Below are 14545 nucleotides of genomic sequence, written 5' to 3'. Positions count from 1 at the left end.
ACATAAGCATTTCCCCTCTTCTTCAGTCCCTGCCATGAGGACTGAGCCAGATAAATGAGGATGTCAGAGCAGAACCTTGAGAAGGGGGTTGTGGGAAATACCTGATGCCAAACAAGAAACAAGTATTTTTTTAAGACAGTACTGATGGCATACTATGAGACGAGATGTGTAAATGGAACATGTGATACTTTGTAATACAAAATTTATACATGTGATCTTATTTTGTAATGTATGATACACCACAGAACTGGCATTATTTTGTAAAATAAGTTGCATAACAGAACAGACATATTGCACTCTGTGTAATAAAATTGATGCCATATTTTTATCATGTAACTCACAGTTTTAATATTTGTGCACATAATGGTGCTTATGCTATTTTGTGATATCAGATGTGTAAGATAAGTCACTTTGTATTACAAGCTGTGCTGTGTAATTGAGTCTGTGCCATTCTGTAACATGAAATATATAAGAGAACCAGTGTTATTTTTCAGTAAGAAACTAGTAACAGAATTACTGTTGTTTTGTAACACATGGCTTACTGTCTTTATATTGCATCCTTTACAGAGGATAGAACATTTGAACCATTCGTGGTGAGCCCACGTTGTCCACTCTGTGACAAGGAGCTGCAACGATGGGAACTGGAGGAACATCTGCAACATGAAATTGAGAGCCTGGATGTTATTTGCCCCAGGTAAGGACATCAGCTCAAGGTAAAACCCCTTCAGCTTAAGGTAAAACTTCTTCAGCTCAAGGTAAATCCCCATCAGCTCAGGGTAAGTCCCTCTGTCCTACGTAAGGCCTTCTTACCTAGGTAAACCCTTCTGCCGTAGTTAAGGTTATTTTCCCTGAGAGGTTTTTATGTAGATAATGTCATCTTTCCCTTATAAAGTCTGTTTGTGTGTAGATAAGATCCTGAAATTAAAGGTTGTTTTAACAATTTGTGGTTTATAGTATTTATTACAAACATACTTGAAAAGGAGCTTATCAGATCAGTATCCCCACACTGTGATTAATGTACCCAAGGTGTACAGTAACATATGTATGCCTACATTACCAATCTTATTTAGTAATATCAGATATGTAATGGAACTGTGTGAAATCTATGGTCATCTAAATTTAATGGCATCACTTTCAGCAGGGAAATAAAAACTGCAGAGTTAATTGCTAGCATCAGATCTGCATCCTGCCGCTTTGCTGGTAAATTAGCATTGCACTTATACATTTAATGAGTCATGTTTGTAGCTATAAAAGTTGCACAGGCTTAGTCTGGGAATAACTACTTATTTTATGAAACTATAGTTATACAGTTATACAGCTGTGAATGCAGATGATATTGAGTGTAATGATTGTCCATACACCCCCCACTTTAAGTGCGTTGGCAGAATAATCTTCCTACTTACAAAGGCATGACGTGAACTGTGAAAGCAGATGTGTGGGAGGCTCTCTTTCAGTTGTGATGTTCTCTTACACATCAGATGATGAGACTTCCTGATAGCTGTCCAAACATCTGTCTTTATAGTTGTTGCGGGAGTACGGTTCCTTGTAGGGCAGGGGGTGGGGGGCATCTGACAAAGTCCTCTTTGATAAATGCCAGAGTAACCAGTGTAGGCTGCCATACCTCTCAACCTCTTACCACAAGAAATTTATTTATTTATTTATTTATTTATTTTACATTTGTTTACTGGGAAAGTCCGACTGGACACAGGTCCTTTTTCAGTGGAGGCCTGGGGATTAAAGCTCCAAGAGTAACAAATACATACAACAGAGAAACAAATACAGCCAAGTGAGAAGCAAATACATACAAGATATTTGTTTCAGACTGCATAAGTATAATAACAGTAATTTACATAAAAATATGTTTGTTTATATTTAGTGGACATATCTAAATGATTATGTTCAGTTAAAGTGATACTGCCATTAGTTGTAGGCCTTGCTAGTAGAGTAAGATTAATGATAATAGAGTGGACAGGAGGAATAGGTTATCCAGGGGAGGTGCAGGTGCAGAGCCAGGTGTCAGTAAGGTGCGTTTTTAGAAGTTTTTTAAATTGAAGTGTTGAGGAGTTAGTTACTAGTGAGGCTAGATCTGACTAGATGTGACTAAATCTGGACAAAGCCTAAAATAAGGGGGGATAAAGGTAAAAAAATAGGGACAGATTTCAAATACTGTTCTTATAAACTCAGAAATTTGCTAGAACAACAGGATTTCTATTAGCATTCATTTACTGAAGGATATGAAGTCTGAAACTCAAACATTTACTGAAGGCTATGAAGTCTGAAATTAAAATTTACGTCATTATTTAGTGACTTACACCTTCAGTCATTTACCAGAAAAACACAAATTCTATGAAGTACAGCCCAAAAATATGAGGCAAAAATCTGGACAGTTGAGAGGTATGTGTGTGCTGGTGTATGTGTATGCACATGGATGTACTTCAGAAGCTTGAGGTTTCAAAACTTTGACTTCAAAAGGTATATTTATCTGTGTAAAAAATTGGTACTGCACTCTCCCTCCTTAAACATCCCCTACTTCCCATACCTTAATCTACTTTCTGCCCTTAACTCACTCTTCTCACTAGCTCTCTCTAATCTTCCTTGACTACTCTTTCTACTGTCTTCTAAAATCTATTAAGCAAATTGCCTCAGAGAAACATTCTATTGTAATTGTCTTGCCTTCATGCAACTACATTCTGATAAAACTGGGTTTTTGTAACCACTTACCCCAAAAGTTATATTCATCTTAATGACATATTTCTTTCTGTACATCTTGAAATAGTTTTGCTATACTCCTGATTACTGACACTGTATAACATTGTATTGCTACTTAATGCCTTGTAACGATCCTGCAACATTGTTGTTTAATGCTAATTTATAATGAAAATTGTATAATATGTTGGAGCTTTTCTCCCCGGGCCTCTGCTGAAAAAGGGCTCTTCAGCTCAGTCGGACAATCCCGGTCAACAAATGTAAAATAAAAAATACAAAGTGTGATCGTTCGGTAAAGTAACGGTTCGGTGTGGTCATCTCGGTACATTCATCTTCAGGTAAGTGGGCTTTCAATCATTGAAGTAGATCCATACACACACACACACACACACACACACACACACACACACACACACACACACACACACAGATACACACACACACAATGCATGCACACACACACACACACACACACACACACACACACACACACACACACACACACACGCATACATACATACATGCACACACACTGGCACACATATAAATACACATATGCATGCATGCGTGTGCATACACACACACACACACACACACACACACACACACACACACACACACACACACACACACACACACACACACACACACACACAAACACAGACATGCCTGTTATACACATGAATAAACTTTGTATTGTATGTTTATAGCAGCTATACATAGCCATATGAGAAACACCTCAGTGTATGAATATATCTCTGTGGCACACTGTATTTCTTGGGGGGGGCTTGAAGTATTAATAGCTATATATTGACGCAAAATGCACTCCTTCTTCCCGGATTCTGCATGAGTCTGTAAGAGGTTGCAGCATATCCTCTACTACTTCCTGTAAGTGTCCTAAACACTGTTATTACTTAGAAGGATATACTTTTTCTTAAAAAATATCCAAGTGTTTGCATTTTTCCTTTCCTCATGCAGAGAATTCAGATGAAAATGCCAGAAATACAGTGCTTATGTCAGGGCAACTGAACTGTATGCATTTCAACAGAAAAAAATAGCAGGTAGTCCTGAATTATTTTGTACATACTCTGAAAATTTCAACACAATATAGCAACAAATGTGCATAAAGAGCTTTTACGAAATGTCAGCACTTTACAGCAAAATGACTGTACTGAGTAGACAGATGTGTTCAATCATATCTCAACATTCTGAAACATGGATCTGACAGCAATGGCATCAGTTTCACCACTGAAGATTAAATTCTGATAGTACAAACCAGAGAAAGAGATTTTTTTTTCTTATAAAAATATAGAAGGCTCACCCAGCATGTAGGCAGGTATGATAGCAGATTAAGGTTAAATATTTATTTCTTGCATTTAATAGAGCACAAACCCTGGAGCCTTGTAAATATTGTGTGTTATGTAGGGCACTGGTGTCTGCTGATAGTGCAACAAGTCTGTTCATGGTGGGGATGGTTTCGGAGCATGAGTATTATATAAGGGGGAGGTAGAGGTTGGCATACCCAGATTATAATTATACGAGGATTACAGTAGGAAGACACTGCAAACTTATTGTTCATAGACATTTGGAAGTTAAAAGAATGTAAGATGTTAATTATTGCTGCTGAAAAAAAACTTTCTTTAAAATGTTTTCCAGAACATGGTGAGGGAGGCAGAGTCTCAAGTATCGCTATTCTGATTCATGTGTGTATGTCACAAATCATTGTAGTCACATGGGTTGGGATTCAGAAATCTTTGTCACATTATGGTAAGCAAACGTGTTATGAGCAGCCATGTATGTGGTATTTGCTATTCACAGACTCACATCACATACTGCTAGTGGTAACTGGTAAGTAGCATAGCTGGGTGCGGTGTATGCTAACGGCTGTACAATGACATGGTAATAAGGAATATTATTAAAATGAGCAGCCTAGTATATGCAAATGAGTCAAATCAAGATGAGAAAGTAATTCAAAAACTTATAAACACTGTGCCTCAGAGCTGCAGAAACCATAGAATCGACCACCACAGATTCCTGGAGTTCATGCTATACAAATTGTGAAAAATGTTAGTGGTTATCACCACATTAGGTAAATTTGTATTTCAAACATACTCTAATTACAGCCATGAGCCACAGCAGTACACATTGTCACCACTGAGGTACACTGTCAGCTAACCCCACTTAACATGTCACACAGCCACAGCAGTACACGTCACCACAGAAGTATACTGTCAGCTGATACCACTTAACATGTCACACAGCCACAGCAGTACACATTGTCACCACAGAGACACAGTGTCAGCTGACCCCACTTAATGTGTCACACAGCCACAGCAGTACACATTGTCACCACAGAGGTACACTCTCAGCTGACCTCACTTAATGTGTGACACAGCCACAGCAGTAGATATTGCCACCACAGAGGCATAGTGTCAACCAACTCCACGTAATGTATCACACACTCCATGACACTGACTTTGTGGACTGCTATTCAGTGGATAGTGACGCTATGCAGGACATAATGGGAATGGGTTGGCCTCATCTGGTACTCCATGGCAGTCATGGACCCAGTGGATACCAAGTTGCTTTATGTATGCCAGCTACAGGGACCTTCCAGTGACCTAAGTGGGGGGTATCTCAGGCATCTGATTTCAGAATACACCAATTGTTCCTTGATGTCATGCTGCAATATGTGAGGGAGCATATGTGGGCTTCATGTACCATAGGTTAATAGATTCATAGGTTATTACTAGGCTAATGGCACAAGAGCCTTTATAAGCCTAGCCAATAATACCCAGGATATGACAATGTTATATCTTAATGCCCCAGATATGGGATGGGGTAGTATCAGGGTAGTGGGTCTTTGGGTGCTGGAGTCCTGAGTCATTTTACAGACTGTCTCTGTCCATAAGGGACATGAGCAGTACCCCAGGAGTGAATTTGCAGATGTTCTTTGTGTTTCACTGTTGCAGTCATGACATTTGGGTTATCCATGTCAGGGTAGCGCTCGGCAGGCCCGAATACCAGAGACTTAGTATTTCTGCATTGGTTGCTGTCACTTCAGGACTGACATCAGGTCATCAGTGGTATAAACTAAGGCAGCCAACGCCATTACATCAGTCTTTCTTGCCACAGAGCCCAAAGCAGAAGCAGCTCACATGAGTGCCAGTCGGCCGCTACCTAAGTTTTGTCTTCCGAACTGAAGCTGAAGTCTTCTAAAGCTAAGTACCCCATTGGGGATCCTTTTTTCTTGCACTAACCAATGTCAGAAAAAGTTAACAATTGTCTTGCCTGTGGAAAGCAAATACCACACTGAGACTTTCATTCTTACTGCATCACTTGCTTAGGGCCAGACCACGACGTCCCCTGCTGTCACTTTTGTGCTTTGTTCAATGCCAGAACTATACGTCATTGGGCCCTTATTGTAGCTAGATATTTTCGCTTACAGTCATCGATTTCCAATATGGCTTCGGTAAGCCATCCAACAACAGATCTTCTGAAAAAACATAAGGATAAAGACAGAGACAGACCACACAGGTCCAAACCAACTGCTGATGCTTCCGTTAAGCTAGTCGTCAGTTCTCCGGACCTGAGTGAGGCCCTTTCAGAGTTCGGTATGCCACAAAACTATTCTTCGACTAAGGATCCTGTGGTTGTCTCTCCCTTGGATGGGTCAGGAGCCGCTGAGCAGGTACCGGCTTCTGAGGAAGTACTTCGCACTACCGATTCACGACACAAATTGATGACTTCTTTCGCGTCTACCATTCTTTCAAAAACGACAGAGTTTCTATGGCCCAGGGTACGAACCTCACCCAAGAAACCACCGACCCACTCTCAGGCACCTGCTTCCTTGACCCAGTCTCAAATGCTTAAAATCGTGAAAGACCTTATCATGCTTATCAGGGGAAGCCAAGCTACCCCTTCCAAAAGAAAAAGAGATCTATCCCCAGTAGTTTTATCGGATGATTCTGATGCATCTGAATATGAAGACATGCAACTCCTTTCTGCTTATGAGGCTTCTGATGCAAAGGATTCCATTCCCACAGCCACTCCACCTGAGGATTTTTCCTTTGGGGAACCCTTCATACCTTAAGGGATCATTTCCAATGGGAATGTCAGGACTACCCTCAGCTACCCTCAGTCTAAAAAGAGATTCAGGGAATTCTTGGATCTTCCACAGCATAGACCCCTGGCCATTCCCATCCTGGATGCTGTGGACTATGTTTTTCTGGAGTCCAGTTTGATTCCTGACACCCTACCTCCTACACCTAGAAAACCTGATATGTATTACAGAGTCCCTGACTCACACAAATTGCTTTTCAAAATCCTATTGCTGATCCTGAGGTAATTTCTCAAGGTCCTAATGGTAATAAAGCAACTTCTGCTAAAAATCCCATCCCCTAAGATAGGGATTCCCGAGCACTAGACAGATGGGGTACAAAAGTATACACCTCTGCTACTCTTACCATCAGAGCACTAAATTGTCAGTTCCATATGCTACAATTTCAGCAACATACCCTGGAACTCCTCAAACAAAAAGTGTCTTCCTTTCCTGCTTGTGCAAAATCTAAAGAGTTACAAGAGTTAAAGCATTCTGCAAGTCAAGTAACTAAGCATACCTTACACTGTGGTTTTGATGCCCTAGAAGCTTCTTGCAGGGCAGCAGTCACCAGTTCTGTCCTTAGAAGGCATGTAAGGCTTAAGGAACAGCCCTTGCCAGACCATGCTAAATCTACATTGTTGGATGCACCCTTGCACAAGGACAGCTTTTTTGGCACTAATGCAGAGGAGGTCTTAAAAATATGGAAGAAAAAGCTAAATCTAGGCAGACAGTTAAGGATTTCTTAAAGGTCCAGCCACCCAGGTTCAGTAGGCATTGCCCCTCCAAACATTGGTCCTTTTCTTCTCCCATCAGGTCAGTTCAGCCCAGACTCCATGGAAGCAGACCCCCCCCAATAGCAGCCACAGGGAATGCAGAGATCAAAACAGTGGAATTCCTCTACTTCAAAAACAGGGAGTTCTAAGCCACCCCCTCATGGTAAGAACTCACAATGACTCTCCTCCACCCCCCCCCCACCCTCTGCCTATTTTCACTTACCCCTAGGAGGAAAACTATTCTTTCACACAAGCACCTGGGGCACCATTACCAGTGACCACTGCGTCCTCAACATAGTGTCCCAGGGATACAAATTTTCTTTCCACACTGTTCCAACCCCAAAAGGGTTCCCATATCTACCTCCAAACCAGTGAGCAGAGGCACAAAAGCAAGTCCTTTCCCTGCTCTCTATGAAGGCACTAGAGCACGTTCCTGCAGAACAGAAAGGCCAAGGTTTCTACTCCAGACTTTTTCTGGTACCCAGAAAAGCTGCATATGAGGAAACTTCAATGGTACCTAAAAAGCGTTTGGTGTCAACACTCTCAAGACCTGGAAACTCTTATACCCATGATACCTAGCCTCAGGAAAGATTTTCTTTGGTGGGCAGCAGCATGCTCCCAGAACAAGGGACTACCTTTCTCTCCACCCCCTGCCACCCAGACCCTCACCACAGATTCATCAGACTATGCCTGGGGGGCACACCTGGGTGGCAGGTGCATACAGGGCCAATGGAGCCCACAGCAATCCATCTGCACATCAACAAAAAGAGATGTTCGCTGTCCAGCATGCATTGACAGCTTTCAGGTCCCTTCTCTCCCCAGGGGCTCTCCTGATCAAAACAGACGACACCACTGTGATGTGGTATATCAATAAGCAGGGAGGGCCTCACTCCCTACCCTCTATGCAAGCTGGCCATGACCCTTTGGCACACAGCCTCTGCCATGAAACTACACCTGTTAGCACATTTCCTGCCGGGTTCTCTAAACTCTATGGCAGATGACTTAAGCAGAAATCTTCTGGACCCACATGAGTGGCAGCTAGACAAAAGAACCTTCTCCCTAATAACTCAGAAATGGGGCACCCTGAAGGTCAAACTCATTGTCTTCCACACCAACCATCGGCTCAGCAGGTTCTGCACCAGGAAGCATCACAACATGGCCTGGAAAGTGGATATCCTGTCCTTCCCTTGGGTCAATCTATCGTTCTATGCCTTTACACCTCTACCTCTCATTGCCAGGGTACTGCTCAAAATAAGGGAGGAAAAAAACAAGGACAATTCTTATTGCTCCAGACTGGTCTCACCAGCATGGGTACCCACTGTTGCACAGCCTGTCCCCACTGTCACCATGGCATCTCACTCAGACCCCAACCCTCCTGACCCAGAGTGAAGGAGAATTCTTGCATCCCCAATTGCAGACCCACAGTTTGGCACCTTGGTGTATTCTCTAACCACTAATCAATCTGCCAACATCAGTAAACAGGTACTAGATGTTATACATGAGGCCAGACACCCTAGCACTATAAAGTCTTATGCTGACAAATGGAAAAGGTTCTGCACCTGGATTCAGGTTATGGGAGCCGATATGGCACAGCCCTCCCTCCCTGTCATCCTAGATTACTTAGCTGACCTGCTACACAGTGGTCTCTCTTTTTCCTCTATTAAAATCCATGCCTCTGCTATTCCTGCTCATTTTGCCACTGAGCAGCCCCTTTTCTCACACCTTCTGATCAAACAGTTCCTAAGAGGGGCTAGCAACTTGAGACCACCCAGAAAAGCACCTACCCCCACTTGGGACCTTAACTTTGTGTTAGAAAAGCTCACCCTGCCCCCTTTCGAACCAGCATTTTCAGCAGAGTTAAAATTTCTCTCCTGAAAAACAGCTTTCCTTCTGGCCATCACTTCAGCCTGAAGGGTCTCCGAGCTACAAGCACTCATGGCTGTGGAGTCCTTCATCATCTTCCATGCTGAGAGGGTTTCCCTCAGGACTAATCCATCCTTCATGCCCAAAGTGGTGTCCAGTGTGGCTCTCAACCAATCCATTCATTTGCCCACCTTTTTCCCTAACCCGTAGAACAAAGGGGAAAGGATCCTGCACTCTCTAGATGTGCATAGACAGCTCAGATTCTATCTAGACAGGACTAAATCACTCAGAAAGTCTGATCAATTGCTGGTTAGCATTCCTGTGGGGGCAGAGAGCAAAGCCATCTCCAAACAAACAATTTCCAAATGGATAGCACACTGCATCCATTTCTATTACAAGCAACATGGAAATCCTCCCACTAAGGGGGTCAGTACTCACTCCACCAGAACAGCCTCAACCTCTGCAGATTTCCTCAGAGGAGTTCCCACCAGGGACATCCTGGAGGCTGCCACCTGGACATCTGTTCACACTTTCACCAAACATTACCACCTGCCTATCTTCTTCAAATCCAGAGCAGGCTTTGCCACTGCAGTCTTGCAGGGCATTCTAGCCAGCCCCTAGTCTCCTTGACTGCCTCCACCCTTTTCCTCAGCTTTGGGAATCAACCCAAATGTGATGACTGCAACAGTGAAACATGAAGTACATAGTACAGTTGTGTATACTTACCATAAATGTAGATGTTCGAGTGTATTCAGTGTTGCAGTCTTGGTTTCCCTCTCTCCATCCAACTCTTCTCTCTCTCTGTCTCTCTCTCCTTCTCTCTCTCTCTCTCTCTCTCTCTCTCTCTCTCTCTCTCTCTCTCTCTCTCTCTCTCTCTCTCTCTCTGTCTCTCTCTCTCTCTCTCTCTCTGTCTCTCTCTCTCTCTCTCTCTCTCTCTCTCTCTCTCTCTCTCTCTCTCTCTCTCTCTCTCTCTCTCTCTCTCCTTACAAGGGACTTTTGGGTATTTACTTTCTGCTAGTGGGGTTCTTCCACCATAACCTGGCTCCCAATTGTGGGGGGCTCCTGACAGTTAGGGCAAGAAAAACTGATGTAATGGCATTGGCTGCCTTACTTTATACTATTGACAACCTGACGTCAGTCCTGAAGCGACAGCAACCAATGCAGAAAAACTAAGCATCTGGTATCTGGGCCGGCCGAGGGTACCTTGGCAGGGATAACCCAAATGTGATGACTGCAGCAGTGAATACACTCGAACATCTACATTTGTGGTAAGTGTACACAGCTGTACTTTCTCCATTAATTTATCCATTTTTTTTGCACAGTGAGGGACGGCCCTTGTTTTATGAAGATGGAACGTTTATTCCATAGATGAGGTAGCCTTTGGGATATGAATCTGTCTGTCCAGCAAGTTCTGTTAGAGTCACAAATAAGGTTCAGGTCCATGGAATGCGTAACCCTCGTATAATTTTCTTGCGAATATTTAACATTTTCATTAGGGCTGGATCACAGAATGATTTGTATGTCAGACATAAGTCACTTCTTTTTTTGAAAAAAAGATTTTATTAGATTTTAAATAAACAAATTGATCATGACAATAATTATATTTAGAAATTTGTAAGCATAAAAAAAATATGAACAAGAGCAAATAAGAACAACTATTTACAAGAGTGTTTACTAACAATGAAGATTCTCAAAACATTCCTATACATTACAATTGATATGAGTATAGCTGCTTTTGTTTATCAAGCAGTTCCTTGAAATTCGTCCACATATTATAGTAGGAGGTGATTCTAGTAAATCTTGATTTAATAGTGATAATTTCCAGATGACATACTTTGGTTGCAATATTTGTGAATTCTTTGAAAGAGGGCTTAAATAAATGATTCCAATTATTGGTAATAACATTCTTCGCAATTAATAAAATGGACAATAAAAGAGGGTATTTCAGTCTTTTAACACAAACAGGAATAGGAGTATTAAAAAGAATTAATGACTTAGATAAAACAAAATTGTCCCCAAATAAAGCCTGTAAATAAAGATTAATGTTATTGCAATAAGATGTAAGTAAAACACAATTAAAGAACATGTGTTGCCAATCTGCTTTACACGTCTGTTTACATCTCCAACAAACTTGCTTCTTTTTTAAAATTAATTCACTTTTATGAGGTGTGAAGAAAGATCTATGCAAGAATTTCCAGGTAAAAGTTTCCATCTAAGAGAAGTTGTCTGTTTAGAAGATATTAAAAATGATTTTTTATCTTCTTCATCTGGAGATCTGTTGTTAATGTGAGTAAAATAATTCCAGTAATTGTCATTACAACTTTTTGTTTCTTTCCTCACCACTCTATATAATTTGGACAAGAGGCCCTCTCCCAGTGTGTTTTGTTGTATTAATAATAATAAAAATTAAATTAATTTTGGGATAAGATCTTTTAACCTTGGTTGCATTGACTTCATTTTACCTTCTACATATTGTCTGCAAGACTGTACATCCAACAACATATCTTTGCTCAAATCATATTTACTTATGATATAATCGACAGAATGCAGTTTTCATTACTTATTCATTGAAACCAATATATCAACTTTTTCTTTTTATTTAAAAGCCATTTGTCCCCTTTCAATAAATAATATGTGATGGAGTAAAGGGATAGGGCCTTTAGTAGGTCTGCATAAAATGTGTCTTACCCTTTGTATTTTTTTAGTGAGAAACCTCTGGGTCTGCCCCAATTGCTGTAAGTGCCCGGTTAGGTACATGCAGAAGGGAGCATTGTACTCAATTATGGGCCTGATGAGGCCCGAGTACAATGGCACTATGACTTCCTTTGATCTTGATGCCATGCCTTTACTTATAAGTTGAGCCACACAGAAGGATTTCCTCACTACTATAACTACCTGGTGGTCAAAGTTTGAGTTACTATCTATTCGTGTTCCTAGGTCCCTCACCACTGGGTCTATTTATAGGGGAGTGCTATCAATATTATAATTTGCAGGGATATCTGATTTACCAAAAGGTATGAGCATGTATTTTTTTAGCATTTACTGCCAGACCATGGTTCTGGCACCAGTTGTTTGTCAGTTTTAGACCTGCTTGCTGGATGCCAACCTTGTTTGGTGATTCAGTCATTGCTCCCAGCTTACAGCCGTCAGCGAACTTGGTGAGCCAGAGGCCCCCAACATTGACCTTCACTGCAAAGAAGTGTATAATAAACAGGAGGGGTACAAACACTGAGCCCTGTGGGGCACCACTAGTAACAGGTTTCTTATCGGACGTGGATTCACCTATCTGGACATGTGTCCTGTCACTGAGCCAGTTGGTTATCCATCTGATGATGTAGGGGTTCATGCCAAACTCAGTAAGTTTATATATGATCCCCAAGTGGGGAATTGTGTCAAAACCTTTGGCCAGGTCTTGATAAGTGGTGTGTGCTGTTTACCCTCATACATGGCCCAGGTGACTTTCTCAAAAAAGTCGACAAGCTTGACCAGGCAAGACCTCCCTTTGATCATGCCAAATTGGGTCTGGTCCAGTGTTTGAAAAGTCCCTATATCATTATTTATCAGGTCCATGATAATTTTCTGCATGGTCTTGCAGATAAGACTGGCCAAATGTATGGGTCTGTAGTTACCAGGGTCTGTTGATGACCCCCCCCCTTGTGCAAAGTGAAGACTGTTGCAGTCCTCCATTTCTCTAGGACAAAGCCCATCCAAAGGATGTGATAGTTTCTAGTAGCCCTGATAGATTCAATTTTAAGCTATTTAGGAAGCATCATGGAAGGTTGTCGGGACCCATGGGGGCTGTGTTTTTGGCTTTGGTGAGAGTAGTAAGGACCTGTCCTTCATAATGACCACTAGGTAGGAGGTGATGAGTGGAAGAAGTTTAAACTGAACTTGTCAGCCAGCAGGTTTGCTACACTTTCAGGCTGGGTGTAAGTGTTGCTATTCATGATTAACTCGGTCCATTGCTGAGCAGTTTCCAGGAGGTTACAAACATAATTAAAAAAAGCCTTATGGTTATCTTTTACCTGGGAGGCTATCTTTGCTCATAGTTTTATTTTTGTGGATTTGACAAGCTGTCTAGTTTGTTTGTTTAGACTGATGAGTGTCTTTTGTACTGTTTTGTCTGTTACGTTTTGGCTTTGGAGAGGATTGAATAGCCTATTTATGCTAGGGGTTCACCAGGGTGGGTTTTTTTTGCCAGTAATCATAAGTTTGACTCAGACAGGTACTGGCTCCTCTGTGCAGATATGAATGTGATTGTACATTGCTTTTGTGCACAGCTCAGAGTAGGCCCCAATGTCATTCAGATTCAGAGGGGCTTGGAAGTTTCATAAGTTGTCACTTAGTTTGAGGTAATTGAACTTAGAAAAGTTCTTTACATGTTTGGAGTTTGATAGGGGTTCTAGGTTAGTTTTAATATTAAAGATCATTTTGTGATCAGATATTACCAGGAAGGAATTAATGCACAGGAGGGAGCAGCATCCCCCATGTTTGTGAGTAGTAGGTCTAGGATATTTGTGCCTCTAGTTGAGGACTAATTAGTTGCTCCAAGGTGTTTGCATTGACGGAGTCCAAAAACTCTGAGCAAGTGAATTGTGGGTCATATAGGTCTCCCAGTTTATGGAGGGGTAGTTAAAGTTACTCATATGTATGGTGTTAGGCTGAATGTTAAGAGATTCTAGTAGATTTAGGCAAGAGGTATGGTTTTCCAGACTCATGTTAGGGGATCTGTAGCTAGCAAGGCTATGATAGGGTGTCGCACCTGTGGTTAGTTGGGTATGGAGCAGCTCAAGTAAGTCATGTTGTTGGACCAATCTAACAGTGTACTTTTCTTTATGAACACTGACACACCTCCTCCTTTTGTTTTATCCTGAGCTGAGGGGATCAAAATGTATGAAAGGCATTGTAGCCTTCGGTAGCTGGGGTACTTTCCATGGTTCTGAGCCATGTTTCCATGATTGCACATATGTCTGTGTTCTCCAGAGTGAGGAGTGCTTCCAAGGAGTGCAGTTTTTTATTTAAATTCCTAGCATTGAGCAGCAGTACATTTAGGTAGTTGTGAGGGATTTTTGTTAAGTTGGTGGATTTAACAAACTGGCAC

General features: G+C 41.7%; 1 protein-coding gene across 3 annotated transcripts in view; it reads left to right on the top strand.

The window, feature by feature from the left end:
* The window catches only part of LOC122812312 (E3 ubiquitin-protein ligase Rnf220-like), a 673416-nt gene that overhangs the window by 317579 nt on the left and 341292 nt on the right, over positions 1 to 14545 (top strand). For all 3 annotated transcript variants that reach the window (XM_044084714.1, XM_044084713.1, XR_006366388.1), the window contains exon 3: positions 568 to 694. In XM_044084714.1, coding sequence (XP_043940649.1) covers positions 568 to 694 — 127 coding nt within the window. The remainder of the gene's footprint in view (positions 1 to 567; positions 695 to 14545) is intronic.

This window comes from Protopterus annectens, chromosome 9.part0, assembly GCF_019279795.1.
Source record: "Protopterus annectens isolate FY-2018-M chromosome 9.part0, PAN1.0, whole genome shotgun sequence".
Classification (NCBI taxonomy): domain Eukaryota; kingdom Metazoa; phylum Chordata; order Ceratodontiformes; family Protopteridae; genus Protopterus; species Protopterus annectens.
Note: the sequence above shows the minus strand (reverse complement) of the source record. Positions and strands in the feature narration are given on the sequence as shown.